The 19686-nt window shown below is 37.5% G+C and overlaps 2 gene segments (V, D, J or C) and 1 further gene; all 3 read left to right on the plus strand.

Annotated features, from left to right (window-relative positions):
• The window catches only part of Tcrg (T cell receptor gamma chain), a 178435-nt gene that overhangs the window by 20143 nt on the left and 138606 nt on the right, over positions 1 to 19686 (plus strand).
• Positions 12159 to 12218, plus strand: Trgj1 (T cell receptor gamma joining 1). The segment is given in 1 exon segment: positions 12159 to 12218. A coding segment is annotated over 1 exon segment (60 nt).
• On the plus strand, positions 15919 to 18434 carry Trgc1 (T cell receptor gamma, constant 1). The segment is given in 3 exon segments: positions 15919 to 16248; positions 17680 to 17724; positions 18292 to 18434. Coding segments are annotated over 3 exon segments (518 nt in total).

Below are 19686 nucleotides of genomic sequence, written 5' to 3' on the forward strand. Positions count from 1 at the left end.
GCGCTAATTCACTTAGGTTCAGCAGTGAAGCTTAACAGGAGCTAGGAAATGTAACAGGCGGTTAGCCGTAGCTCTCAGAAGCTACATTTTTTTCTCTGTAATTCCTTCTATGGGTGTTTTGTTCCCATTTCTAAGAAAGGGTAAAGTGTCCACACTTTGGTCTTCGTTCTTCTTGAATTTCATGCGTTTGGCAAGTTGTATCTTATATCTTGGGTATCCTAAGTTTCTGGGCTAATATCCACTTATCAGTGAGTACATATTGTGCGAGTTCCTTTGTGATTGGGTTACTTCACTCAGGATGATACCCTCCAGGTCCATCCATTTGCCTAGGAATTTCATAAATTCATTTTTTTAATAGCTGAGTAGTATTCCATTGTGTAAATGTACCACATTTTCTGTATCCATTCCTCTGTTGAGGGGCATCTGGGTTCTTTCCAGCTTCTGGCTATTATAAACAAGGCTGCTATGAACATAGTGGAGCATGTGTTCTTCTTACCGGTTGGGACATCTTCTGGATATATGCCCAGGAGAGGGGGGTCTAGCAAACACAGAAGTGGATGATCACAGTCAGCTATTGGATGGGTCACACGGCCCCTAATGGAGGAGCTAGAGAAATTACCCAAGGAGCTAAAGGGAACTGCAACCCTATAGGTGGAACAACAATATGAACTAACCAGTACCCGGGAGCTCTTGTCTTTAGCTGCATATGTATCAAAAGATGGCCTAGTCGGTCATCACTGCAAAGAGAGGCCCATTGGACTTGCAAACTTTATATGCCCCAGTACAGGGGAACGCCAGGGCCAAAAAGGGGCAGTGGGTGGGTAAGGGATTGAGGGGGGGTATGGGGGACCTTTGGGATAGCATTGAAAATGTAAACGAGGAAAATACCTAATTAAAAAAAAAGAAGCTACATTTTTAGGCGGGAGAAAAGAAAGGTTTTATTAAAAGGAAATTAATAATCAGGCGGAAGGCTGCAGTTAAAAAACAAAAAACAAAACAAAACAACAACAAAAAACAAAAAACCAAAAACAAAAAACAAAAAACAAAAAACCTGCATCATGTGGGAGGAAAATGTCCCAAAAAGCAGAGAGAAATTTCAGGAGTGCCATGCTTTGTTCTCTCTGGGCCTTATAGCAAAAGTACACTGCCCCCTTTTGTGTCTTGTCTAATGTCTGGTGCACCAATCTGTTCTCGTGTTCATTTCATGTATGTTCGTGTCCAGTCTGTATGAATGAATGTTCTATGTTTTATGTTGGATAATAAAGATGACATAAAAACTTTATCTGCAAAGCTGAGAGTAGCCACGTGCTTCAACCAGGAATCAGACACATGGCAGGAGGGTCCCTGTAGAAAAACTAATCGTTTTAGGAAAAAAGGACGAGTCTACAGTCTCTTAGTTTCGGGGTAAAAAAGCTGATAAATGGTTCATGATTAATGTGTTTGACAAATGATAAAGTGCTTTTTATTCTATGATTGTAGCTAGAAAAATTAATATTCTCTGATTGGTCTAAATGTAACTGCTTCATTTGGTTCTTTTTTATTGGTAATGTGCTCTGCGTGTTTTCACAATCAGCTCATAAGTTGTTGGTTAAGATTAATAATTGTTACATTGCTACAGATGGTTAGTCTTAAAATTGATAACTCAAGTTTAATGTCTTCCGACACGTGGCATAAGGCAGGCCAAGAGGCTGGGTTTCTAAAGATATTTCTAGTTTAGATAATAATTAATGTGGTTCCTATCCTAAAAAGTAAAATTAAAGATAAGATTTAAAACAATGTCTCTTTATTAAAACATTAAAGCTTGCATGTATTCATAGGTATTAATTGGCATCCAAACTTCATAACATGATAGTAATGCTTCTAATATTGATTTTAAAGATGATAAATTGTTTTAAACTTGGGTTTTGCTTTCCCAAGGTTGTAGATATTATCCTAACGTTGCAAAAAAAAAACCCCAAAAAACAAAAATAAAACTTGAAAATCATGGTTATAACTGCCAGTGTTGCATTGACTGCAGCTTGCAGTGTGATTGCAAATTTAAGATTTTCTACTCACCCATATATTGTTAATTAAGATTATTACAAGAGTAATCATCTTATGAGAGCACTAATACAGCTCTCTGTGGCCATACAGCCATACAAAGCTCAGAGCAGCCTTGGCAGGGCTTGTATGACTTTCTTTTGTCTAACAAACGGTGCCTAAGGAAGCTCTTGAAAGTTGCCTCTCCCTGCCTCCAGAGAAATTTTGTTTTAACTAAATGAACAGTGTTACAGATCTATCCAGATGTTGTTCTAAATAAAGTTCTAAGGGTCAATCAGACGGTAAAACTTCTAAGACATTACAATCTGGCTTGCCTACTTCATGTAAAGTTATTATAGGTTTAAAGGTTCATTTTTTTTCCTTGCATGATAAAGGGTTTGCTTCTAGTGAACTGGTAATCACTGGAAAGTTTTGCCTCTAGGTATGGCTAATGTAGCTTTACATTATGTAAGAAAAATTTTTATTGTCTCTGCTTCTATACAAGAAGCTAAGAGTTTAAATCTTTCAGTGTATATTGTTTCCTAAGCGGAAAGTATTTTATTAACTAATGCTTCTCAAGGGAAGTTTACCTTAAATCCTTACTCTCACCCAAAAGATTCAGAGACAATATCTTTTTATTACTTAGGGTGTTAGTTTACTACAAAAGGTTTTACAAAAAATAAAGGAACCTTTTATAATTGTTATTAATTATATTCATTGGTAATTAAATATTAGCTGTGCCCAAGACAATTCTTTGGCCAGAAAAAACATTATTATAAAGTCATTTTTCTCATCCTCCCAGCTGATCGTTGGCCGATGTGGGCCCAACTGAATGCCGGCTGCTGTGGGGCAAAACCTTAAGACACACAGTTCCCCCAGTTTCAGCACAAATAATCTAGTTGTGTGCTGTAGATGGTGTTTTAAAATGCTGAACAATCAAACCTTAATTTGTATATTAATAGTCAATGCTGTATCTCTGAGCGCACAATTGCTTAAAATTGTTCATCCCTCAGATGCTATTAATTCTCAAATTTGCAATTGCTTATGCATATACAACTCATAGAAAAAATGCTGTCCTTTTAAGAAGGCGGTTTTTAGACATTTATTAAATTGTCCTAACTGCCTGGACATTTTTAAAACAATGCCAGGATAAATTTATATCTCAGACAGTCTATAGGCTGTCCATATAATATAGATTGGATATATAACCCCATTCTTTATATATTCATAACAGTTATGGTTTAGGATAATATTTTAGTATTCTTTAAAATTGTGCATGTATAATTCTTTCCTTTTAGTGTCCTCAGTTACTACTTGTTTCCACATAATAGTGTTAATTCTTGAGGACTTTTACTTAATAATTTGCTACAAATGAATGCTCTTATTTCTAGCTAATAAATAAATAAATACATAAATAAATTATACACATGTGACTCTTAATAACTTTTCAAGCTTTCTAGTTACAACCGCTCCTTAAGAAAAATGATTACAAGTGCAATTAGTCATTGCCCCTTTACAGCCAAGTATTTAAAATGTTTTGTCAACAAGTTATTAATTCAAAAGATTAGATATCGTGAAACTTTAAAACTTTAACTTCTTAAAAGAAAAAAAAAAGAGAAAAATTGTATCCCCGTACATATTATTTAGTGCATTCCCATGCACACTATTTAAATCATACCTTTATTTTCAAAATTTGAAATTTAAGTGACAAAGAATGTAATAAATGCTTTATAGTATCTTAAAAGGATCTACTTATTGACTTATAGATTGATCCTAAACAGCTACCTTATTAGGAAAGAGAAAAACAGGTTCTCTCCACAGAACGCTGCAAAAGCATATTGGTTAATTCGTGTGACAAGCTGGCAGGTAAGTTGACTCAGTGTCCTGATTGAAATGACTAAGAAACTAAATTAGATTCATGTTTTAGATCCATTCTTGCTTACAATTTTTCCAGTTTAGACTAGCTTCAAGCCTTTTAAGTTTATGGCAATAGTACATCAGAGACTGTATATTCTGACTTAGTAAGATTAGTCATTTAATAGAGTCATAATGATTTTTCTCTTTTCTTCAGTCATTCTAACTCAATCTTAGACTGGTCTAATATTCAGTCCAATATTAGAGATTCCTATATTCTTAATTACCTAGCAAAGTTAATTCCGAGCACATCCCCCACTTCCAGAGAGTCTCTGGCCTTCTGAGCTTAAGCGCTGCTAATTTGCAACTGAATAAAGTACCTGGACTTCCCCAAAAGAAGATTTACATTGCTACTTTCTCATTGTCTAGATCTCATTTTTTTCAAGCAGGTCAATCAACATCTTCCAGCTGGACTGCAGCGGGCATGCATCCCCGCCCCCCGAAAGTGTACAGGTGGTAGCTGTTATTTTCATTCGAAGGACATTCCAGCACGTCTCATGGCTTTGGGTCTGATTTGAGATTTAGGTTTAGCTAGAAAGGCAGATATTTCTAATACTAGAAGAGATTGGTTTTTATTCTGATAGATGGGCTTAGTCCCTGGTTTTCCACCCTTGCTGTTACTGCAAGTTCCCCTTAGTTCCACAGGCTGTGGGAATAACAGAGATGAGGAGGATGACTTCCAGCTCCTATTTTAGCCACAAATCGTGGTGTTACTAATGACATAATTCTTGTCTAGACCTTGCTAAATCTGAGGTTGACAATTCTCCTTTAGGAGCTGCACAGTACTCAGAATTGTGCATACTGGTTTGTGATCATATGAATACAGTATGGGTACCGCTTGATGCAGAGATTTACTGCAGGGGAAGGTCCAGCTTGACCATTTCTGGGTTCCCTGTGAGATACACCCGGTTTGGATGGAGGTTGGTATCTATTTCCAGTTACAACCAAAAATATCTTTCTAAGGCTCTGCCACCCCTCCCCAAAAGATACCAAGAGCCACAGGTGTGGGTCATGGCAGCACCCACGGGAGGAATTGGGTCAATTTCTGCCCAAGCCAAGGTTAAAATCCCACTCATCTATGGATGAGAAAATCATTTGATAGCCTCAGTTAAGCGTGGCCTTATTAAACTTAATTAATAGGGGTGGGGGAGAGGTTGGAGACCGTACTGTTGGAAGGGCAAGCCCTTCACAGCCTCCCACCCTAAAAAAGCCAATTGACCTTGTACTATGGAGCCGGTCATAACCCCCTCCTCCCTGTTCCTGCCTGTCATCCAAAAATGCAGAGGAATATCGACTCAGTGTTATTCATAATATAGTACATTTCAAATTCGTACAGTCAACCTTCACCAGGGATCCAGTGCCCTACTTAAAATTCAACTAGGAAGTTACCTATTCAGTACTAATTAGCATTATAAAATCAGAGCCTACAGCTCAGGGCTATTCTGTTAGTTGTTTACTAGGACAAAAAGGACAGTCTTATCCAGATACGGTTTACCATAAGAAAAGTTAGAAAATCCCACGGAGATGGGTTTTTTCTTTAGCCCAAAGAACTCAGGCAAAACTACTGAGCATACATAAATTTTTTTGCCTCAGGCCAGCCTTTTCTTTTTTTTTTTTTTATTAACAACAGGGAGGAGATGTAGTCTCCCCTCCCCCAACCTGAAACCTGCTTGCTCAGGGGTGGAGCTTGCTGCTCAATCATTCTGCCATGCCCACTGCTGGAGCTTGCTGCTTTGCTGTTCCGAAGCCATCCCATGTTCACCTGCAACCTTACTCCTAGATTATTTGGCAGGAATCGGGCCCCTCCCCCTTCCTTCATAACTGAGTGTCGGAGTGTCGGAATAGTAAAATTGAACCTTGAGCAGAGCCTTGTCTTGGTTCCATCTTTATCTCACTGCCTAGCCCCTCTTCTCATCCAGGTTTCCAAAATGTCTTTCCAGGCTAGAACCCAGACATGTGAGCTGCTGCCCGGACACAACACCCACTCACTCCCACTTCTTGGTCCTGGCTTTCCCCTGCACTGAGGCATATAAAGTCTGCATGACCAATGGGCCTCTCTTTCCAATGATGGCCGACTAGGCCATCTTCTGATACATATGCAGCTAGAGACACGAGCTCCGGGGGGTACTGGTTAGTTCATATTGTTGTTCCACCTATAGGGTTGCAGATCCCTTTAGCTCCTTGGGTATTTTCTCTAGCTCCTCCACTGGGGGCCCTGTGATCCATCCAATAGCTGACTGTGAGCATCCACTTCTGTGTTTGCTAGGCCCCAGCATAGCCTCACAAGAGATAGCTATATCAGGGTCCTTTCAGCAAAATCTTGGTAGTGTATGCAATGGTGTCAGCGTTTGGAGGCTGATCATGGGATGGATCCCCAGGTATGGCACACATTTTGTGATGGTTAGGAGAACCTAGGAGATTCTTCAACCTATGGAATGGAATACAATATGCTTCAATACATTCTTTCTAGTATCCTCAAAACATTGTCATTTTCAATTTAATGTTGAACCTATCTTACATGGAAGTTAGATTTTTCTAAATATTCCTGATGGATGATCATTGACTAATAGCAGACATAGTTAATGATTATACTTCAATTCTGAAATGCTGTATTGTCTTCACTGTACATTAATTGTTTAAAGGGATGTCATTGTAATACTTAGTGAGCTGAGGATGGCTTTGACCTCCTGATGCCCCTGCCTCTACTTTCTGGCTGATAGGATTATAAGCTTGAGCCATTTCCCCTGGCTTCTGTCTACTCCTCCACTAACCCCAACTTCTCTATTTTCACTATTCTCACTTTTAGTTTTAGGCCATTTTTTCTCTTTCATTTCTACCAATGAAGAAAAAGGAACATGTTAGATTAGTCTTTGTGAGAATGACTTATTTCCCTTAAAATGATTATCTCCGATCCCATCTTCCTTATAAATCATATAGCTTATGGAATTTTTTGGCAGATGTGTATATACACCAAATTTTTCTTTACTTATTCATCTACATTGATCCTATAAATTCATGATTTTGAGTATTCCTGCAATGAACACAAATGTGAAGATATCTCCATAGTAAGCTGATTTTGATTCTTTGGAACTATTAATAGAATGCTTGGATAATATTGACATTCTACTTTTTTTTTGATGAATTCTTATGTTTACTTTCAAGGTGGCTATACTGTTTCATAATGGCTCCTTACAACCATTCCTGCAATAATTTTTCAATTTTTTGATTCTGTTGATAGAAGCCATTCTTACTAGGAGGGGATGCAATTTTCAATTCTGCTTCTCTGGTGGCTCAAGATTTTGAACACATTTTCAACTATTTATTGGCCATGTAGACTTCATCATTAAGAAATGTCTGCACTTCACTGACCATTTTTTTTATTTGATCAGGGGGTGTGTGTTTCTGATATTCAACTTTTGAATTCTTTATATAACCAAGATACTAATCCTTTGTCAAATGAATATTGACAGACACTTCTCCCATTTGGAAGGCTATCTCTTCACTCTGTTGATTGTTCTTTTTCTAATAAGCCTTTTAATTAATTTGATACAATCCCATTAATCCAAACTTGCTTTTGATCCCTGAGCTATTTAGGGTCTTCTAGAGGAAGTTATCTTCTATGCCCAGAGTTGAATTGTTTGTGAGAAACTAAGGTCCTTGCTTGTACTTGAGACTCAGAGAAGTGAATGAAGTAATTTTATTTACAACACTGCAAAGCTAGGCATCAGCCTAGAATGGCAGTCACCCCATTGAGTGCTTAAAAGAATATACAGTACAGTAACACATGACTCTTCCTTTCTTTTCATGATAATCAGGAATATATATTCTTATATATCATCTAGATCTTGAATTTTCTCAACAAAAACCCATGTTTACATTTTACATGGTTCATTTTAAACTTATCCTAGACATGACCTTGCACTAGTAATTCTCTACTCTGAACTTCTACTTTGGGTGTGGAAGAGCAATAGTTAGCAGATGGTGATGAGGGTCTAGTGTTTTGTGTTTATTTGTACCTGGACCTAAGCTGTCTTGGGTACTTTGAAAATGAATCATTGTGTGTTATTTCTAACAGTGTTTCCACTGTTTTCTTCTATTAATTTCAAGTTTCAGCACCTTCTATTAATGTCTTAATCAACCAAGTTTAGATGGATTATTTTGCCGAAGGTGAGAAATGAGGGTCTCGTTTCAGGCTTATCCATCGGATACCCACTTTTACCACTTATTAAGTAGATTATCTATTTCACCTGCACTGAGAGTGGCAGCTGTGCTGAATGAGTTTATTTCTAGATCCTCTATTCTATTCCATTTGTTCATATGTCTAATCTATGTGATGGTACCACAGTGGGTTGTTTTGCCCTTGTGTTTGTCTAGAATCTGGTTCAGTATTGTTATAATACTTTCAACATCACTCTCCTTCCTTAGGCTTATTTTGCTGTTCAAAGCCTTTTGTGTTTCCATATAAATTTAATGACTTTCCTTTCTACTTCTATGAAGAATGTAACTGGAATTTTGATGGGCATTTGATTACATTTGTGCATCATTTTATAAACATTTATTTTAAATGTTATGTGAATAAGTATTTTGTCTAAATATATTTATGTGCTCTATGGGCATGTCTTGTGCCCATGAAACCAGAAGATGATATTTGATCCTCTGAAACTGGAGTTCAGATAGTTGTTATACCCAGGTCCTCTGAAAAAGCAATCAGTGATTTTAATTATCTAGCCACTTCTTCAGTTCCTGTGTATTACTTTTAGCAATGTAGCCATTTAAACAATATTTATCTCCTTTATACAAACAAAGAAAGTCTTTCCATCTTCTATTGCCTTCTCTAATTTCCTTCTTGACTGGTTTTATAGTTTTCACTATAGTTTCAACTATAGTTAATATTTTCATCCTCTATAGATGGTTTGACCATTTCTATGAAAATTTTGTCTCACTATTTCATGATTCTTGTATCAATAGTATATTATGCCATTAGCCTGTCTATTTACTGTTATTTTAAATTAATTAATTAAATTTCACAGTACTTGGAATGAACCCAGAGTCATATGTGTTAAACCACGAAGCAATATTCACAGCCCTCTATCTTTCATTTTTGAGGTATAGTCTCATTACATTGTCCAGACTCATTAAGAACCCACTCTAACCAAAAAAAGAAAACAACAACAAAACCCACTCTATCCTATGCTTGATTTAAACTTGTAATACTCCAGCCTTAGCCTCCCAATTAACAAAGATTATGATCAACAGTCCTAGCTGAGACTTTTTATAATTTAATGTTCATGAATCCTCACAGATTTTATAATATTCTTATTTATCCAAATTCTAGCACTCTCATTTAAGAAAGAACAAGGTAAACTATTATGGTATTTCAGATTGAAGCTATAGCTAGTATACAGATGAACTTACAAGATACTGGCTTCCTGATAGTTGTAGATTCTTTATAATTGTGTGTTTTCATGAACTCAGATTTTAGCAGACAATAAACTTGACACTGTGTTTTCATATACTACTTATATTTTTCGTTTTTCATTTTACTTTTGAGATTGTATTTTAATTAAAATTTCCATTCTCTTTCTTTCCTTCAATCTCTCTCATATACTCCTCTGCTCTCTTTCAATTTTATGGCCTCTTTTGTCATTACACATTATTACATTCATATATGTATTACATGTACATATATATTGCTAAATATAACCGATTTAGTCCATATGATATTATTTGTATATTTCTTTTCAGGGCTGATTGTTTGGAATTGGACAATCAACTGATGTGCTTTTCCCTGGGGAGTATCACCTCTCTCACTCCCAGCTTTACACAGTTTTCTGTAGTCCTTTTTGTAGGCTTGAGACCTTGTGGGCTTTTCCCTTTCCAGTTTGGTCTGTTCATTGAGTTGATTCTTGTTCAGCTCACATGTGGGCAGTCATGTTGGTAAGACTATGAGTAGACCTTCTGGTGTTACAAGGTTGACATATTATCACAGCAAATTCACTGACTCTCTGGCTCTTAGAATCTTTCTGCCCTCTCTTCCATAATGTTCCTTGAGTTATAGGTATGGGAGTGTTTTATAGACGCAATGTTTAGGATTGTGTTCCACACTCTGCATTTTGATTGGTTATGGTTTTCTGTAATTTATTTGATGAGGAGTGAAGACTACACTTATCTGTGGGTATAAGGACAAATATTTATAGATTGTTATTAGGAATTGTGCTGGTTAAATACATTAGTGGTTGGAGATTGTTCAAACAACCATGACCTCACAAGGCCTAAAGTAATTATGTAGGTTTCCATATCAGGCATGGTATACTTCATTTTGAGGGATCTTAAGTCTCACAAGAGAGCTGCTGGTTACTGCCAAGATACATATGCCACTATTTTTCTTTTTTAACAAATGCAATGAAACAGTTTGCAGGGGAGGGAGGATCACTGGTTCTTTATTAAAACCTTTTCTTCTCAGTAGTGTTTGCCCACAAAGGGCAGAGGAGCCTGCAATATTTCCAGAAGATTTTCTTGGTTTCAAAGGTGGTGTTGCTTATGATCAGCAGTTCCTTCCAAGATGAGAGGCTTAGCCAGAGCTTTGAGGTTTTCACTGAGGGGTATAGTGGGGGAGGTGAGAGAGAGAGAGAGAGAGGGAGAGGGAGAGAGAGAGAGAGAGAGAGAGAGAGAGAGAGAGGTACTAGGGAGGACTGAGCTCAACCTCCAATTGTCAGACAGACATGAGGAGGTGGCAGGTGTGCCTTGGTTCAGGATGGACTTCTGCTACAGTGGATGTCAGGCTCTCAGGTCTTAGTAAAGAACACAGGTCTAGATATCTGAGTCTCTTGGTCTTTTGTCTGCTTTTCTTTGTTGGATATAGGATTCAAATGGGAGCAAGCAATAAACAGTGCTTCATCTGCAATTTCCTTGCTAATTCGGGTCAGGAATTCTTCAGAGCTAGATAATGCCCTCCACGAAGGAGGTGGCAAGTTGAGATCACCAGATGTCCTTCTTGTCCCCACTTCTGGCAGATGTGGATGCCACTCCCCTAGCTGATGGGTTGAAATCTTAAGCTGCTTGATAGGAGGGTAGACTGCAAGTTCTAAGGACCCTATGATGGGCCTTAGGGGATTGAGAGTTGGGGGAAGAAAGTTGGGAAGAAGGGAAACCAGGCTGCTCCGGGTTGCTCTCAATAAAGTGTTTTATATGTCTTTAAAATTCACATTTGTTTTTTGTATCAATGTGTATATATGTGAATGTGCACATGCCATAGCAAGCATGCAGCTTTAGGAACACATACAGAGCTGGGTCTCTCCTACCATGTGGGTTTCAGAAATCAAACTAGAGTCAACGGATTTGGCAATAAAGTCCTTTACCCACTGAGCTATTTTACTGTAGTGATTCTTTTGCATTTTAAATTAGCTCATAATTTATTAATTAAGACTTCTAATAATTCTAATTCTGGTCCAGGAACAAGGAATAAGAGTGGAAACCAGAAACTGAGAACATATCATGCATGTGTAAAGTATAATGGGTACGTAAGTGTACTAAGTAGAAGAATATTGAAATTGTCAGTTAAAATACTATTTTTAATCATCCAATGAATAACTTAATCAACAAAACTTTTTTTTTTACCTAACCATCTTTATTCTAATAAGACATGATAATTTTTCACTGACATGGATAAAATAATAGTCCTTGATGCCAACTAATAGTGGCAGCTTTTTGAACATATAGAATTTTGGGTTACACATTTCAAGTAGTGGCATGGTTTTATCTCAAATGAATATAGAGCTTCCTCTTCTCAGAAATATATCCCCTCTTCTTAAGAAGAAACATTGGTGCTTGTGAGAACAAAAAATGCATTCCTTTCATGTAAACACTGAACAGTTTCAACACGAGTGAGTTCCTGGAAATTAAAAACAAGAAAATTCCTAGAATACTTTATCTAGTTACTTAGGGAAAAAAAAGTTGATGGACCAGTTAGCCCAACTCTATTCTTTTCCAACTGAACTCCTTCTATTTTCTGTTGGTGACTTTCAATTATCACTAACTCCAGGGAGAACAGTGTATGAGTTTATTTTGTAAAGAAGATTGCAAGATATCAGATACCACACAATTTATATGCAATGACTTTCTAAGGAACCCAGAAGATCGGTTTGTCAGGACAAATTTTTGCCTGTTTCTCAGGACATAAATATCTGTAGAAGGTTCAGATTTTTGTAGAAGCTGTGAGCACTGTGATAGCTCAGGTTTTCACAAGGTATTTGCAGAAGGAACTAAGCTCATAGTAATTCCCTCTGGTAAGTACCTTTTTTCTGCTTTATTCCAGTGATGAAAAGAACATATATGGTTGCATAAAAAATAGAAATCTACTATTATCTACTGTACCTGACTACAATATTCTTAGCCTGAGTCATTTTTGAGGTTATATTCTGAATATGACAACAAAAACTACTTTGTAAATGATTGCTTCTTCCCTCCAGAAAACATAGAAGTTGTGTATTTAGAATATTCACACATGAAAAGAGTAAGTGGAAGTTATTTTGAGGATCAGACGCATAGACTATTGGGATAAACTTTTGCTTCAAGATACTATTGTTAAAGGTATTTTAAGTGTGAGTCCTCAAAACTGGGGTTTTGATGATGACTCTTATATGTATTTTGAAATATAACTTTCTCCAGACAAACTATGAAATCCTAATTGGTTTTGATCATAATTCACAGTAAATTAATGTAGAACATGAATAAATCCCTGTCTTATTTGTCTGACTCCTTAAACCTAGATTGTGAAAGGTCCCAATTTATGTCACTCTGAGTCTTGAAATATTATCTGGAGATTTCTCTGTTAAAATTTGTAGTTGACACAAACTACTTTTGTCCACTCAATTTCTTCTACTAGGCTTTTTATAAAAACACTTTTATTGTCAAATTATGAGTAGTTATAGCTAAATACATGGTTCCTGCTTTTATTTCTCTATGAAAAAGAAATCTCAATTAACTCTATATTGCATTCTAGGGTATGAACTGATCTATAAATGACAACCGTTTATGGGAATAAATTCAGAAACTTCTGGAAAAACCCTAGAAAAAGGTAGAATAAAACTTCTCAACCTGTGTGAGCATGGCCCACATTTCAAGGCAGAGTGTGTTCAGTCCTAAGATTCTTGATTACACTTAAACTTGATGTGACTTTGTTTCAGTTTTGTCTCCATTTAATATCAACAGAGCCAAATTTGTATATTCATATAAATAGTAAAATATTGCTGGGTGTTTTACATGTTCACAAGATAAATTTCAGATGTTGTGGATTATATGCTAATACATCCAAGTGCTTGACCCTGGCACAAAGCTTATTTCTGCAGGGACATATTCTTTATATTCTGTAGAGTAAAGCAGGAAGAGAGGCTGGAGGGCAGGTGCTGCAAGCGCCAGTCTCAGCATCTTTGACATTGTTCCTAGTTTGGCCATTGCTGTCCAGAGAGGTCAGGCTACTTAACTACAATTAAGGAGTCTGTGCTCTTTCTATTCTGGTATGAGAGACATAAGAAAGGAGTGTGGAGTAACTGAAGAGCCTTCAGCAATAGAAGAATTAAATTTTATGTCCAGAGGCTAAAATAAAACATAGTTCAGCACCTGTTTTATTGACTGACAATGAAGCCCAGCAATTTTCAAATGTGATAATTTATTCCATTGTAAAGTTAGAGAAGTAGCTGTGGAGGTGACTTGGTAGATGAAGTACTTTCTACACAAGTATGGGGATCTGGATTTGAATGCTCAGTTAGACTGAAGTGTACAGCAGTATCCACATGTGCTCCTAAGGTGAGGTGGAATACTGGGACAGGGAAAGCTCTAAGAGATCAGAGGCTTGCTACACTGAAATGTGAAATGGTAAATAGCAAGGACATCTTGTCTGAAACAAACTGTAATCGAGCACTCGACCACGGCTGTCCTCTGACTGCCAAGGGGGCATATGAAATGTGTATTCCTGTCATTTATTTTGAGAAATGCAAAGAAATGGTCATAAAACAAGCCCACCTATATACTACCACTAAATCATAAGATTTGGTTTCACAGGCACATCAGGACTCTTAGCCTATGAGGTCAAGCAGATAACAGTGTCCTGAGATGTCTCTGAGGACCGGTCTTGTGATACTAATTCATTCAGTTTTCATGAAAAAGCAAGCCAGCAAGCAACTGCAAAATAGTTTGGTGTGACCTGACTGAAGCAAGATTGTACCAGAACATTCAATAAAAGATCCATTTTCATGTGTTGCACTGCTGACTGGGAACAGAGCCACCGTTTTGCACAGCAGCAATGAAGTATTCCATGCACTGGTACACACACTAGGCCTAACCATCTCTCCTTTTCCTATCCTAGAGCAGCAGGCTTCTTGTGATGGTAGATTGGGAACCCAGGTATACTACCACAAAATAGACTGTAGCTTGTAGGTAGAAAACACCATTTCTCTCCTTATTTGACCTAGATTTAATTGCAAATCCCACCCTCCAATTTTATGATTAATAACAAAGCTTTTACTCATGGAATGACAATGTTTCATTCAAGCATGAATCATAGAAAAATGTGTTGCTAGCAGTCATGTTGATAATCCCTGAATTTTATTCGTTTTAATTAGTTTTCTCATCTTCTTTCATTTTGGTTTCATTGATGTACTGAGGTTGAAGTGGTTTAAAATAAAAGATGTTTTATTAAAAATAAAGCAGCTAACAGAACTTATTATGAAACAGTTAGGTTAGGATAGAAGTGCTATTCTTGTAAGAATTTCAGACCATCATATCTCTCCAATCTGAAAAATCAGGGACACTAGACTAATATAGTAGTTTAGAAATTATTTGAATCACTGTGGTGTTCCTCCATCTTTGGTGTAGGAATGAAAGGGGACATCGTAGGTGGATACTGAAGGAATGTATTTTCAAGGTAGTTGGGGGAAGGCAAAGCTGGCCATAGTGAGGTTAGGGTGGTAATCTTTAGAAAGAAGAGGGGTGTAAGCATGGCTTCCAGAAGCACTTTCCAGGAGACTGCAGTTACACATGCTAATGCTGGAGAGCAGTGTGCAAACACCTAGAAAGGTTTGCAGATATCTGGACTTCCATTAAACATTCATATGTATGGAAAGTCATTATTAAAGCATTTGACATTGGCGAGGGGTTCATTATTATAGTCAAGATGGTGATAGACTTAAGAGACAGACACCTTCATTTTTCTCCAAATATGCTGTGAACAAGTCTGAGCTTTGAACTCAGACATGGAATACTTACTTCTCCGCTTATTTTAGAGAAGAGGGGAAACTTTGTGCTCAGTGCCTACTAAGTAAGACAAAGGAACAGCAAGCTGTAATGAAAGTAGGTCAGGAGAACAGCTAGACTGTGAGAGAACCAAAGGTGATGTTGTAAATAAAGCAATGGGCACATTGTCCAAACCACAGCAGAAACATGGAAGGATAATTCCTTTACACGAATGACTATATACACGTACAAAAAAAAAAATAAAAGCTACTTACATCTATTTCACCGAGATATAAGAAATGCAGAGCTCATTGTAGCATCAGCTAAATGAAGAGTGGGTTGCACTAAATGGCATAGCCAGAGACCAAAGTAACACATGGGGGACAGGGAACTATGTTAGAAATGATACGAAAGCTTCTTCTGTACGACGACCATAAAAGCAACTTGGTTTCCTCACCCTCCCAATTATCCATCCAGCATAAATTATGCTTCACCATGAGAAATAAAGGTATGTAAAGAAATAAATTGTTCTTAACCATTCGTATTTGTGTTTATATAATATTATTTTGAGTGACTGGATTTAGTGGTCTGTGTCTAATTTAGTCTGTAATCCTAGCACTTGGGAGGCAGATGCAGAAAGATCACCCACAAGTACATTCCAAGTTTGATTTTACACTGAGCTACATGAGACTCTATCTCAATCATAGTGATTACCGTCATTATTATCTTTATTAACTTTCCAGTTTTCTCTTACAGACAAAAGGCTTGATGCAGACATTTCCCCCAAGCCCACTATTTTCCTTCCTTCTGTTGCTGAAACAAATCTCCATAAGACTGGGACATACCTTTGTCTCCTTGAAAAGTTCTTTCCAGATGTTATAAGGGTGTATTGGAAAGAAAAGGATGGCAATACTATCCTGGACTCCCAGGAAGGGGATACGCTGAAGACTAACGACACATACATGAAGTTTAGCTGGCTTACAGTGCCTGAAAGGGCAATGGGGAAAGAGCACAGATGTATTGTCAAACATGAGAACAACAAAGGAGGAGCAGATCAAGAGATTTTCTTTCCTTCAATAAAGAAAGGTATGTGCATGCATCCTCTGAAATAGAGCTTTCTAGAGAATGTGTTTGGAAATAACCAATCTTTTACTACAATGTATCAATAAAAATTGTTGTGACATTTAATGGGGCCATTGCCTTTATCTCACCTTGTATTTATTTTACCATAGTACTAGGTTGGCTGAGGTTTTGGGAGAAAAGTTGAAATTTTTTGCTGAAGCTTTCTAAGCTGTAGTGTCATTACCCAAAATATCCACATCTAATGATACAAACACCCCCGCCCCATCGTTATCCCTGGGATTGGTAATTGAATTATAAATAAGTGACAAATTAAATCAACAATCAATTAAGTACAAGATAAATGATAAACTTGAGATTCTACTTTTGATGCCATAAATAGGAATATTCTGCCAAGCAAGCAAAGTTGTTTACTCTTATTATGTACACAGGTCAATGTCCAAAAAATGATGCCTTAAAAACTGATGCCTTAGTCAACAACATATTCAAATGAAAGAGTCAAAGCCTATTATAAAAAAAAGAGTGGACCTAGCAGCCTTGACATTCTGAGATTTTTATTGCTATATGTATCACTATCAGATAGAACATCGTGGTTAAAGAGTGAGTGAGGATCCTGTTTGCAAGCATGTAATTAATGTCTGTAATTAATGAATCTCTTGCCATCTCTGCATGTTGCAAAGCTCATTCTGTGCTACCACAGGTAGGGTTGTGAAGGGATGTGTCAGGGGAGACCAGGATTAGACAGTGTATCAACATGGAGGGCATGTACAGTGAAGAATGCATACTCTTTCCAAATTACTCAGAATAATTCAGGTGTAAGATCCCACAGCATCCCCTTGCTTCAATGAGGTACACAGATGCACATCTAGGCAGAGGGCTGTACATGCAGAGGGCTTCACGGTTTGTAATTCATTGTATGCCACAACTGCTGGTAATGAACAATAGTCCCAAGGCTCCAGGGACCTTCTGAAACTGCAAGGAATGAGCAGATATGAAACCTGGTAGCTGCTTGCTGTTCACTTTCTGGTTTCTCCTCTGAAATCCTCAGTCTCTTCAATGGTCAGTGAACATTGCATAGTTGTTTTGGGAGGATCCTTGGTTTGGAAAGATGTGGCTGCTCTTCTAAAAAGATTGTCTTAGACACACTATTACATCTTTTAGGGTAAAAAAGAAAAAAAGGACTCTTTTTCAAATTCTACTTATCTGTATACAGAAACATAACGTGAACGGTTTGTACTGAGTTACATAAAACTATACTAATTCCTATAATTAGATATATTTAATTATCTAACGATGGGACTCATGTTTTAATACACTTCTGTCTATGCAAGGACATCTATGTATTCATTTATAGGAAGATACATGTGTATTCACAGACACACAAAGAACTGCCAAATAATGGGCATATTAACAAGTTCTTATTGCCATTTCTTTTAGTTGCTGTGAGTACCAAGCCTACAACTTGCTGGCAAGATAAAAATGGTAGGTTTACATATATGTTTACCTTTGTGAAATATTATAGTGCTTTTCCTTTTGAGTATGTGAGTTTCCATGAATAATTTAAAAACATGTCAATGTCTGGGTGTTACAGAATAGATGGTGATATTTACAACTAGTATGTCACTGCAGGGACATCACAGCATCATAGTGAATTACCAATTCAAGTATAGACTTTAATGAGGGGCACAGTGGTAGAACCTAACCTATATTAACAAAAAACTTTATTTATTCATATGTCTCTTATTTTTAATCATCAAAGAAAACATGATAAAAGAAAAGCCTAGGCTTTTAAAGTCATCTACTTACTCACTTGTTATGGGCACTGATAGGTTTAGACAGGCTGCTTTCCAAGTTTGATCTCCCTATCTGTGGTTCTCTTCTGAATGGTGAGTGCTGACTTCCAGGTTTGAATGAGGATAGCTGTTACTCAATGTAAGTCATCAGAAATTAATACCTTAAAAAAAGAAATTAATACCTATTATTCCCTCATTGGTAATATGTACTATGCCATCAAAAAGGCAGATGGAGCTAATTAAAGAACTCTTTTAGATGTGCTGCAGCTCCAGTTCACGATCACCTCTGCCTACTACACCTACCTTCTCCTGCTCCTCAAGAGTGTGATCTACTTGGCCATCATCAGCTTCTCTCTGCTTAGAAGAACATCTGTCTGTGGCAATGAGAAGAAATCCTAAAGAAACGAGTGGTGGTACAGCAAGTCAGCTGGATTTCATCCTCACTGCCATAAAGGTGCCTTAAGGAGGTCCAGCTGCCTTCACTTGTTGGCTTTCACTTCTATAAAGTCCCTCACTCATGTTGCATAAACATTTTCTGAACTTTTGTGTGCAATTTCTGCAACTTCTCTCTAACTCACATCACCTCATTCCTGATTCCATCCACTGCAGAAGTCCCCTCCCCCAGAAGTCTGAAGCATCAAAATTCTAGTACCCATAGCCTACAGCTTTTACCCATAGCCCTTGTTGCTCTTGAACCAGCTAACTCCATGAAGACCCCCACTCTAGACAACCTGAAGAGCCTTCTTTACTGTTTGATTCTGTGCCTTGTATTTCACATTATGGACAATATATTTTTTAAAAATTAGAAGTCTATTTTTGTCAGTCTTCACTTTCATTTAGTCACATTGAAAGTTACGGTATCAAACAACATGACAATTGTCATGGTATTCGGTGACAGTAACAAGAGTCTAAAAACACATTCCTGTGCCAGGCGTGGTGGCATCTGCCTTAAATCACAGAACTCGGGAGGCAGAGGCAGGGAGATTTCTGAGTTGAGGCCAGCCTGGTCTACAAAGTAAGTTCCAGGACAGCCAGGGCTATACAGAAAACCCTGTCTTGAAAAACCAACCAACAAACCAACCAACCAAACAAACAAACAAAAAACCCAACAACAAACACATTCCTAAGCTTGGTTCTGAATCTGTGGTCCTGACATTTCTTAGGACAGTGGGTGTGGGAGGAGTCACTGGCAATTGATATAGCAATAAACAAATGTCTAACATATACTGTACTATACACCAAGCAACCCCTGATCATCCAACAGCCCTTTAAGATAGATACAATTATGGCCCACAGTTCACAGATTAGAGGGTTGATCACCCTACCAAGATCGCTATTTTGAAGAAGCACTCATGATTTGAAGCCAGATTTCTCTGATCTCTACTGTGTGGAGGGAGAGGGCACAGAAAGACCCACACTGAATGTGCACATAGATGCAGCCCATACCCTATCTTTTGGGGATAGTCAATCAAAAACTCCACAACATATAAAAACACCCATTACTTCCTTTAAGATAGTGATTATTTCCTTAAAGTCTTGTGAGTTCATCATCTCTTTATTCCTCCTGATTACTCTATGCCATTGGTTTGTCATTCTTACTCCCCCATCCTTCCACTTGTACTTCAGAATAACTGTGATTGTGCCACTTGCT

Source organism: Mus musculus, chromosome 13 (assembly GCF_000001635.26).
Source record: "Mus musculus strain C57BL/6J chromosome 13, GRCm38.p6 C57BL/6J".
Taxonomy (NCBI): Eukaryota; Metazoa; Chordata; class Mammalia; order Rodentia; family Muridae; genus Mus; species Mus musculus.